The sequence below is a fragment of the Watersipora subatra genome, chromosome 7 (genome assembly GCF_963576615.1).
Source record: "Watersipora subatra chromosome 7, tzWatSuba1.1, whole genome shotgun sequence".
In the NCBI taxonomy this organism is placed as follows: Eukaryota; Metazoa; Bryozoa; class Gymnolaemata; order Cheilostomatida; family Watersiporidae; genus Watersipora; species Watersipora subatra.
Genome location: NC_088714.1, coordinates 34929745 through 34942142, shown reverse-complemented (window position 1 = coordinate 34942142; position 12398 = coordinate 34929745). Strand labels below are relative to the sequence as shown.

The 12398-nt window shown below is 35.7% G+C and overlaps 1 protein-coding gene across 2 annotated transcripts in view; it reads right to left on the bottom strand.

Annotated features, from left to right (window-relative positions):
* Positions 1 to 12398, bottom strand: part of LOC137399284 (proteasome activator complex subunit 4-like) — a 102163-nt gene that overhangs the window by 21453 nt on the left and 68312 nt on the right. For both annotated transcript variants that reach the window (XM_068085320.1, XM_068085321.1), the window contains 5 exons: positions 9611 to 9783; positions 7736 to 7865; positions 7276 to 7469; positions 6532 to 6709; positions 5404 to 5568 (listed from right to left, as the gene is read on the bottom strand). In XM_068085320.1, coding sequence (XP_067941421.1) covers positions 5404 to 5568; positions 6532 to 6709; positions 7276 to 7469; positions 7736 to 7865; positions 9611 to 9783 — 840 coding nt within the window. The remainder of the gene's footprint in view (positions 1 to 5403; positions 5569 to 6531; positions 6710 to 7275; positions 7470 to 7735; positions 7866 to 9610; positions 9784 to 12398) is intronic.

Sequence of the window (12398 nt, the reverse complement as noted above, 5' to 3'; positions counted from 1 at the left end):
CATAATCCCCAAGTACTTGTACCCTTCTTCTATATCTTTGATGGTACCATTTGGCATTCTTAGGCCATCTGTGAGCATAGAATGGCCTTTCTTAAGAATTAGCCTTCCACATTTCTCAATACCGAAGATCATTCCGATGTCCTTGCTGTATACCTGAGTGAGGTGTATTAGCGAATCAATGTCCCTTTCTTTGTTAGCGTACAGCTTGATGTCATCCATGTAGAAGAGGTGGTTTATCTTGGTGCCACTCTTAAACTGGTACCCATATTGAGTCTCCTCCAGCATATTGCTTAGAAGGTTTAGGCATATGCAGAAGAGCAGCGGTGATAAGGAGTCACCTTGATAGATGCCTCGCTTAATTTGTACACTTGCCAGCTTTTTGCCATTAGCCTCCAGTTCTGTCTTCCATTTGGTCATTGACATCTTGATGAATGCCACAAGAGCAGGGTGAACATTGTACATACTGAGGCACTCAAGTATCCAACTATGGGGAATTGAGTCATAGGCCTTTTTGTAGTCAATCCAAGCCATGGCAAGATTGGTTTGCCTTCTCCTGCTGTCTTGACAGACCGTCCGATCCACCAGTAACTGATGTTTAGCTCCTCGGGTGTTGCGCCCAATTCCTTTCTGAGCACTGGTCATATAGTGACTCATGTGCTCTTCCAGTTTGTCTGCAACTATTCCTGAGAGCAATTTCCAAGTGGTGGGCAAGCACGTTATTGGTCGATAGTTTTTGGGAATCGGCCCCTGCTTTGGATCTTTTATCAGAAGTGCATATATATATACACATATATATGTATACATATATATATATACATATATATACATATACATATATACATGTACATATGTACATATATACACATATACATATATACACATATGCATATACATATATATATATATACATTTATTATTTATATATCTATTATATATAAAATAGATTAAAATATTAGTTTGAAAAAAAAAAATTATACCGGTATCTAATTTAAAAGCTAGGTATATATATCTGGCATAAAGCTATATATATATATATAAATAATATATATCGCTTAAAAGAGATATATATATATATATATACACATGTATATATAGAAGATTATTAAAATATTAAATCAAGTTACTAGCTCAAGTTACTGAAGTTCATGTATCATATATACACAATATATACCGTATACACAATATATATATATATATATATATACATATATATATATATATATCTCAAACTCAGTCATTCGGTGTGTCCAGCTATTAAAACTAAGGAATGAAATATCAGTTTCGTGCTGGATTTGATCTCGGAACCTCACGTTCACCATGTAAAATACTTACCATTTAAGCTACACAAGATGCAATGAATTTATTAGGCAATAAACATCACTAAAGCTTGATCTCGCGACTCTTATTAGTAAGTTGAGTAATACGGATTGTAGCTAAACAAATTAGTCATTGGCAATGTGCCAGGCTAATGGCAAGTGGCAGTACATTACCTGTGACTGTTTATATATAAACTGTTTTTTAATACCCTTGCACCGCCAGGCATTCAGCAAGTACAGTATATATATACATATATACTTGCCAAATGCCTGGCGTTGCGCGGATATTTATATCAAACATGATATTGAATATAAACTGTGACAATACAGCACTGACACAGGGAGCATTTGCATCCGCTGCAAATCACAAGAGAAAATTTGCGAGCATTTATTAAGTGCAATATGTACGAGATGACTGTTAAAATACAATTTGTCAATTATGAAACCTTCGTGTGTTATATGCACCATTTTACTTGGCAATTTATACTTACTCATCTAGCTTTTTAAAATACTTATTATAACAAAGAATGTATAAATATTATGTGAGCAGTTAATACTGATAATAACAAATGGTGTTTATATATTGTTAGTGTTATCACAGCAAGCAGCGCAACCTTGACTGTTGTTACTGTAAACCTCTATCAATAATATTTACAGCAGTGGTTCCCAACCTTTTTTTACTCCTGCACCACTGAAAAAAACTTTGCTCCAACCTCGCCCCCTCCTACATTTTATTTTTCAAGGATAAAAGATGTGGAATTATACAAAATTTTATCAAAAGAAAATATTTATTTTACTGGAATATATGTAAAAAAAATGAAACTTTTAGAAAAGAAACATCACAGATTGATATTTGAACAAATTTTACGAAAATAATAACATACTTTTGAAATGTACAATAGTAAACTCAGAAACTAGCTTCAAAATACTTAGAAAGGAATTTATTTTTTTTAATATGTAAAAAATCAAACATATGAACTAGAAAGGATATCCCAGATCTACATTTGAATATACCTGACAAAAATAACTGCATAATTAAAATATGTAAAAGATAATAGAATCAAAAGGCTGACATCCAAAAGGTTTGCTAATGCATTTCAACCATAGACCTATTAACTATACAAGACTGGGCCATCCAATGCATCACGGGTCAGCATCGTGTCCCACTTAAATAGTCATATTCTTCGTGACGCAACGTCATTGCTTTGTTCACTTTACCTAGTACAGGCCAGCATTTTAAGTAGCAAGCCATGGAGAGTGGAGCAAATACCAGCACTGGAAAGGATTCAAAGGTAAATGTTGCTCCAATTGTTTTCAAGTTTATCTAGATATATAGAGCAAGAAATCTTGTGGATTTTTTCGAGATATGCATACAAATAATGGTTTTTCCAAAATGTTTTTCTAAAGTTCATTGCTGGCACTGCAATTTGAAAAGTTGTTTCGCACAAAGTGATGTCAAGCGCGTAGTAGGCCAAGTGTTGCCCATTTCATGAAGTTTTCAATCACCATGGCAGGTGGACATAGGCTAGTAAATGAGTATGGTGATGGCTGGGCTATATTTAAGAGTAGAGCTAAAGCCAACCTAGTATAGCCCAGTCTAGTATAGTTAATAGGTCTATGATTTTAACTCAATGACTCTTTTGTTCCTGTTTTATGTTTATTAGTCTTTTAAATCGTGGAACTATGTTGCTGATTGCAACACGCATGTCTGCCTGTGCATTCAAATAATATCTGGATTTTGTTTTAATTGACATAAGGGTGCTAAGCCATGACTCACATAAGGGTGCTAAGCCATGACTCACATAAGGGTGCTAAGCCATGACTCACATAACCATGTTGTCGTAAATAGAATGAGCACTGCAAGTGCAGCTTCACAAAGCCCTGGAAATGAAACTATAGCCAAGCACCGATACTCTTCCAAAGTTTTACTTTCAAATTGCATTTCAAGAGCACGGTTTGAACCCAACTCTATAAGATCTTCTTTCAGCGCTGCATCATCTGACACTTTATTTAAATTGAAGGCATATGGATTCATAACCCATGCTTCAGAAGATTCCAGCTTCCCAACTCTAAAATATCTATCAAATGACGTTGATAAAACTTCCAAATGAGCCACAATTTCTCCACCAACAGTAGGGATCAAACCTGGAGATTTATTGCCATCAACTATTTCTTCAAGTGATGGAAAATTTGAAAGATTCCCCTTTTTCACTCCCCGACACCACAGATTTAACTTATCTTTGAATGCATTTAGCTTTTCATAGCAATTCAACACGTTTACATTTTTTCCTTAAAGTGGTAAACTAAGATCATCCATACGGGTGAATGTGTTACTCAAATACGCTAAGATTTGGTTGAATTCTTGCGATTCCAACTCTTCAAGCAGATCACAGTGGCGTTCCTCCAGAAACTTTCATTTCTTCTCGCAGGTCGAAGAAACTTTTAGCTCTAACGAAAAGAGACGAAGAAGCATCGCGTTGCATATACTTAAGTCCCAAAATATTTCAATGTAATTGTCCGCGCTAGAAGAATTGGCCTTGACCCCAGAGTAATTGAACCTTACGAAAAAAATTCTTAACAGGGGCGTTGGAACCCGTGGCAACATCGGTAAAATAATCAGCATGCACTATAGCTATATCTATAGCTGGACGCACACACCAACACTTACAAATATATACATATATCATATGAAGAAATTTTATACGTTTGGCAGTATTTGGCCCTATACAGTATCGCACTCAAATGCGGAAAAGTTGTTCAGCAAGAACTCCAGGAAGTAACGTCTCGAGAATCCTTTTTTTCTGTTCGGTGCCAGGACGTTCTTATCCGATTAAGATCAATTCCTCATTGATGTGCATATGAAAGAGAAATCAAAAATGAAAATACTATTAGCTTAAGATTTCCATGAGGTTATCGACCTAAGTTTTTGAAAACTTTCTTAAAGTTTCCTAAAAAGATATGATATCCTTTAAAGTGCAAAACAATTCATTAAACTGAGGAAATTTCTTAGAAGTTACAGCCCTACTTCTTGCACCCTCTGAAATGATGTCTCGCACCCCTGGTTGGGAACCAGGGATCTACAGTAATGATATCTACAAACAGAAGCAGGTAACTTTCTTTCTATATTCATTTCCTGTGTTTATAACCAATCTTTTATATATTCAGCTTTTAGCTATAAAAAAGCATTTGTAATTAGGTTATACTATTCTGTAAAAAGTTTATATAAATTGTAAAAAAAACGCGGTACTTAAAAAAACTAAAGAAAACAGTTGAGCGATAATTTTCGTTAAAATAGTGACAATACACTAATATATTGCCCCAAAACACGTGCTCAGTAGATCCAGAACATAGACAAGTACAAACATTTGTTTATATGCCTAATTGTAGTTGTTTGTTTCTATGCCTAATTGTAGTTGTATAATTAGTTTCATCATCTGTTAGACAGAAAGTGGGGTAGAAAAAAAAGAGAGGAAAAGCCAAGTGGAAGGTAAGTTAAGCAAAGGAATGAGTAACAGCTAATTGAAGTATTCGTGTTACAATGGTGAACATCTATCTCTCATTACATACCTGGTTAAAGGTCCAGTATTTGGAGTCTCTCATTACATACATGGTTAAAGGTCCTGTATTTGGAGTCTCTAATCATATACCTGGTTAAAGGTCCAGTATTTGGAGTCTCTCATTACATACCTGGTTAAAGGTCCAGTATTTGGAGTCTCTAATCATATACCTGGTTAAAGGTCCAGTATTCGGAGTCTCTCATTACATACATGGTTAAAGGTCCAGTATTTGGAGTCTCTCATTACATACATGGTTAAAGGTCCAGTATTCGGAGTCTTTAATCACATACCTGGTTAAAGGTTCAGTATTTGGAGTCTCTAATCATATACCTGGTTAAAGGTCCAGTATTCGGAGTCTCTCATTACATACATGGTTAAAGGTCCAGTATTTTGAGTCTCTAATCACATACCTGGTTAAAGGTCTAGTATTTGGAGTCTCTAATAATATACCTGGTTAAAGGTCTAGTATTTGGAGTCTCTAATCATATACCTGGTTAAAGGTCTAATATTTGGAGTCGCTAATCACATACCTGGTTAAAGGTCCAGTATTTGGAGCCTCTAATCACACCAGATACAAACTCTGCCACAAGCCGCTGTCGACTCTTCTCTGTCTTATGATCAGTGTCGGTCAGCAGGCTGTCGATAGCCGACTCGCAACAGTCGACCAGAGCTAGGCCATAGTTTCTAGCTAGATCCTACAAAAAAACTATTTTCTGATGTCACAACAAAATGTGATACACAAGTTTGTATATACCGTAGTAAACAACAAAATTAAATGCAAGTCACAAGTGGCTGTTAAAATTTGGAATAGTCAAATGTTTATGAGGCTGAGTAGTCTATAGCATTGGTATCTTTGACTTCAAGTGTTTATAGGGACAAACTTGTAAATGCAAACAGTCTTTGATCTGTACTGTCAACAATATTGTTCTACACTCAGCACCGTGTTGGCTACCTACTAGTAGTTATGCTTTTTAGTAGATAAAATAAATAATACATGCTTGTTTAGTTATTTGAGTCAAGAATCAAAGATTGCAGAAAGCATTGCCGACATAAATAGTATCAACTTATAAGAATGAATGACCCATTCCTGTTTTATTGCTAAATTGGTAAAGGATAGATTAGCTGGAGGCTGCACAGGGCAGTATTACCAAACCGCTTGGGGTAAGATGTAGCACTTAAGGTGTGTTTACACTCGCATGATTCATCAAAGCTGCTGCTTTGCCAACAGTCTGTTTGGTATAAAATGAAAAATGGTTGTAAAATTGGCTTTGTCCATTCGCCGAGACAAGATCGGCGAAATGCTGTATTCTATGTTTGTCCGATTTTGACGGCCGTCATTGACAGCATTATAATTATTACATGTACATGGCATGTAGCGACGGAGTGACTCTCTTTGTGTTTATGATAAGCAGGCAAAATGCAATGGATATCGATGTTGTACTTCTTTGGCTAAAAATGGTGGCACTTCTGTATAGTAAGTGTTCGAGTTCTTTTGGTAAAAAGTTTTTGCAAAAATGTATTTCAAATCATAAAAAGACGAGAAACCTTTCCAATGCTCTCAGTGGAAACAGAACTTCGACAAGTCGTCCAGGTGTAAATGCACCTCAAGTGTTGCACGAATACCCAACACAAAAAAAACAAAATGAAACAAATGCTACCTGAAATAGTACGAGATGATTATGCTGGAAGTCACCCTCATTGTTTTCTTCTAAAGTCATGTAATGGAAGAATTTGTTAGTGAACTGCTCATCAGAGAAGCTATCCAGGATGTATCTGTCTGCTTCACTCAGTTCTTCCGGTGCAGGTGGGGGAAAACTCCTTGTCACCTGAATACGCCTGCAATCACAGAGTTGATGGGCATTATGGTGAGAATAGCTGAAATAAACATTCATTTGCATATCATATGATCTTACAAACATGAGTTTATTTAACAATTAGTTGGAACTGCAAGAAATGACCAAGTTGATTTAAAAATAAAATTGAAAGTTATACAATTGCAAACATTGAAATAAAACAACAAGATAAGATAAAACCATAATGTAGTTAAACGTAGATATCAAAGTTCACAAACTCTGAAAAAAAATCTAAGTGGTGCATTGCCTTTGTTACAATATACCGGTAAAAACTTTTTATCTTTATTACATCTATTAGTTATATGATCCCAATAGATTGACTTGATGAATTTATTGAGTTTGATAAAACTGAGTGATTCAGGCACACACGAAAACTAAATCAATAATCACATCCCATAACATTTAGTTACTTCTCACTATGAAGATATTTAAAATTGATTGTAAACAACTGTGCCCTCTCTAAAAGGCTAACAAAGTGTTCGCACCTGATGAAACCAATATCAGAAACAAAGCAAATATATTGATAGAATTGAAAACTTGACTGCTCACTCCGGCATATTCGTGCAGCCCCAATACATCTTCTCCACAAAGTTGCTGTTGTTCCAAGCCTCTTCGGTGATGGGGGCCTGTTCGGTGTTTAATTGGAGAGACCAATAACCAGGAAACTTTGCTCCACTGACATACTGCCTTTCATGTCGATGTTTTCGGTTATAAAGGATTTTTGACATCACCTCACCAGCCACCTGGATTAAAAGTGAGCAACAGCCAGTAAATGTAATGCAATAAACTAGCGTTGTTAATAGTTACTTACAGGAGAGAAACAAATTCAGTCAGCAACGATAGCCACAAATGTAACTTACAAATGTGTAACGGTTGTTCATACAAAACTTACGTGTAAGTTTTTGCCATTTCTAAATACAATAAGTTCAAAGTTTTTTTTTACGAAAGGCACAAGTATAATATTGTCAGAAACACTAGTCCTACAGCAGAAAGCTTGCAAGATACTAACCTTCCTAATGCTAGGAGTTACATCAACAAGACTGTCACAAAACAGCTTCACTTCAGGGTAAGATGCCACCACATCAGCCCTTTGCAGCAGTTGCATCAGACGTAAGCCTAACTCTCGATGCTTCCATTGGCTAAAAATAGTTGGATGGCTTACTAGTATTACTGACAAGAGGATAGACTGCTAGTATTACTAACAAGAGGATAGACTACTAGTATTACTAACAAGAGGATAGACTACTAGTATTACTAACAAGAGGATAGGATGCTAGTATTACTAACAAGAGGATAGACTACTAGTATTACTAACAAGAGGATAGACTACTAATATTACTAACAAGGGGATAGACTACTAGTATTACTAACAAAAGGATAGACTACTAGTATTAGTAACAAGAGGATAGACTACTAGTATTACCAACAAACGGATAGACTACTAGTATTACTAACAAGAGGATAGACTACTAGTATTACGAACAAGAGGATAGACTACTAGTATTACTAACAAGAGGATAGACTACTAGTTATACTAACAAGAAGATAGACTACTAATATTACTAACAAGAGGATAGACTACTAGTATTACTAACAAGAGGATAGACTACTAGTATTACTAACAAGAGGATAGGATGCTAGTATTACTAACAAGAGGATAGACTACTAGTATTACTAACAAGAGGATAGACTACTAATATTACTAACAAGGGGATAGACTACTAGTATTACTAACAAAAGGATAGACTACTAGTATTAGTAACAAGAGGATAGACTACTAGTATTACCAACAAACGGATAGACTACTAGTATTACTAACAAGAGGATAGACTACTAGTATTACGAACAAGAGGATAGACTACTAGTATTACTAACAAACGGATAGACTACTAATATTACTAACAAGGGGATAGACTACTAATATTACTAACAAGAGGATAGACTACTAGTATTACTAACAAGAGGATAGACTACTAGTATTACTAACAAGAAGGTAGACTACTAATATTACTAACAAGAGGATAGACTACTAGTATTACTAACAAGAGGATAGACTACTAGTATTACTAACAAAAGGATAGACTACTAGTATTACCAACAAGAAAAGGAGCTGCTAGTTGTAATGTATGTAGGAGAAAAAATGAAACAAGTACAAGACCATTGTAGTGATCAACCCACAACAAGGACCATGTTATATAAAGTGACAAAAACAAATGAAGCAAACAAAGCCAAAGTATAAAGGGAAGGATAGAGTGTAGGAGATGTACACTGTTTAACGTGTTTAAGACTGTATATTACCTGAGCACAATGAGTATGTAATAAGCTGTCATGTAACAAACAATGTGCAGTTTCAGTACTCTTTACTTAAGGTGTTGGATGACAATTTAATTTTGTACTTCAACATAACAGAAAGTAAGTGAAATTGTTTACCGTTTGAAGTGAGATAAAACAACCAAAATGCTGGTCATATGTAAACATGTCAAGCCAGTTTACACAGATACATGTATTTAAGTTGCTATCATTTCATTTGTTTATGAATAACATTTACTAACTTGTGTTGTCTACTAACATCTCTTGCCTACTATGAAACAATAGAGTTCAGATTGCCATAAAATGAGATGCTTTACCCAGCTTCCTAACATCTAGTAAGCGTCACTAGCTCATGGTACACTGTTATGTAGAATGAGTTCCAATACTAAGCTACCTAATTGAGGTGATCTACAATGTGTAACCCAAATTATCATAGTATGAGAACTCACACTATGTCAATTACAGAATTAAAACTACCTAGGTAAAATGTACCAGGAGTAACACGGCCTTGCTGAAGAATAAGTGCACTTCACTACTGATGCAACTAGTTGAACTATAAAGAATTAAAACTCACAGTTTGTCTGAGTTGAGAAGTTCCAAAAGGTCTTCTATTAGTTCATGGTATGATCCCCGGTACTTCTCAGCTCTAGCCTCAGCAGCCAATTGACCGGCAACCAAATCTAAATCAGCTGCTCCATCATAGGATAACCTCAGGTCTAGAGCAGCCTCTCTAGCCCTATCACTCACCTGAAATGTGTTCGAAAGTAAATTTAGCTGCTAGTTTATATCTAGGATATGTTTGATGGATTATCGCCGAATTCAGTAAGTGATTTCTAGTAGGTGCCATAAGCTTGGTCTTATGGCACCTACTAGACTGTCTTAGGGAAGACAGTCTTTCCCAGTACATTGTACAAAACTATAATTGTCATGCTTCATAATGCAATCTATGTGGATTCTACGTGTGAATGCCTTTTAGATACAATAGACACTCCTAAAACATGAATAATCTGGTCTGACAGAGAACGTTCATGTTATAGGGATTTTACGTTACATGAAGCATGACTCTACAGTAACAATGGTATTGTTGGCTTGTATCAACAACTTTCTTACTTTTTCTTACCACATTCACTCGGTTTAGGGTCCGTGATTAAAGCAATTTTAAATTAAGTTAGGGGAGCGCACACCTTTACCTTTAATGCCCATTTCAATTTTTTTCACTTATTTCTACACAGCAAGGTCAATGCTCCAAAAAAAGAAAAATAGTGTTTGTCTGTCCATCCGTCTGTCCAAAGCTAGGGTTAGAGGTCAGAATAAACAATTGCTTTCAACTAGACTCCAACCCGTGAAATTCAGCTCGATAAACTGACACTCTAACGCCTGCACCAATTGACCGCTTTTAGATATTTCTGAGTAATTGTGCACATACTTATTTTCTCTACTTTATCATGACACCTGACGATCTCTCCTTATACCATATATGTCGGTTTCTCTCTACTTTATCATGACACCTGACGATCTCTCCTTATACCATATATGTCGGTTTCTCTCTACTTTATCATGACACCTGACGATCTCTCCTTATACCATATACGTCGGTTTCTCTCTACTTTATCATGACACCTGACGATCTCTCCTTATACCATATACGTCGGCTTCCCTCTACTTTACCATAACACCTGATGATCTCTCCTTATACCATATACGTCGGTTTCTCTCTACTTTATCATGACACCTGACGACCTCTCCTTATACCATAGACGTCGGTTTCTCTCTACTTTATCATGACAGCTGACGATCTCTCCTTATACCATATACGTCGGTTTCTCTCTACTTTATCATGACACCTGATGATCTCTCCTTATACCATATACGTCGGTTTCTCTCTCAGGCGCGTTAAGAAAGGGAACGACACGTTTTAAGGCCAACTATGGAACTCTTGTTATTCAAATCAAAATTAAGAACTTCCTCCGCATTGACGCTTTATGTTATATAAAATTTCTTACGTAATATCAAGCAAAAACTTGACATAAATTCTTTACATTAAGTAGATTTATGATGTTGGAGCATCTACAGTATTTTACAATGGAAGTTTTAAAACTAATTGTAATACAGCAATTTTGGAGATACATATTACAGTAGTAGTCTGAATGAGACACACCTGTAAAAAGTAATATTGATATTAACAACAGCTCTACATGCATGAATTTATAAATATTGGACTACAAGCTCAGAAATCTCCGAGTGCGTGTATATAACTCTCATTGAGTGCTGTATTACATTTAGGTGAGGACCTTCTCTTTGAGTGCTGTATTACATTTAGGTGAGGTCCTTCTCTTTGAGTGCTGTATTACATTTAGGTGAGGTCCTGCAAATGCTGAAAAGGTATGAACTGTTCCAATAGATGAATAAAATGGACATGAATTTAACAGGTTTTTGTAGGATGCTAACAATAGCTTGCCAAAACATATACATGTATGCTATCTCTTTAGCTACGCTGCTTGAATTCAATGGCTATCATTTTCATTCGTTCAATGTTCTTCACGGCGAGCCCAGTAAACCCATGTTTCTGTTGCATCAGCCCAAGCTTTATCGTATCTTGGCTACTTCTAGCAAGTAAAAGCCTGGCTACACTCATCGATGAGATGCATCGTTGACGCGTAGTGTAGATATTTGCTGTAGCTAGACACACCGAAACTACTAAATGATCAGTTGTGGTGAAATTTAGTTTGACCAATGAGAATCGGCCTCAGTTGTGTAAAAGTCGTAAAGGCCTTGCTAGATTTCCATTGTTAAAGTATTGTCAGCATATGTAATATATTATATGAATAATCAACAATTTGTGATAAAAAATAATCTTTCAGCAGCTATTTACAGTTCCGTTATCTGCTAAAAGAAAAAAGCCAGTACACATTAATGATAAAAACAGCCCGGTATAAAAACACTTCAGGTTCAAGACAAACTAAGTAATAGCAAAAAGTAGTTTAAAGAACTGTCTGATCTGTTTCATGAAAAGTTCCAATTCATACTAGTGCCTTTCATATATCTGTTAAAAGCGAGGATAACTCTGTCCATACATAAAAAGTTACAAGTGAAAATAACTCTGTCCATACATAAGAAGTTGTTTGTGTTAAGCCCTGTCATTATTATCGGAATAGTGGATTAAACTAGTTTGCATTCGAAATGATTAAAATTACATCAAAATATTTGAAATAAACTATTTCAGTAAATCACATATGCGCCAGTTTCATCTCTACTGAAACAGCCCAATATGTTCACTTCGAAATGACACATTGACAACACATTCGCGATTCACTTGGCTGCCCTTTCACTAATATTTGACCTACTGTGACTTCCCTGATATC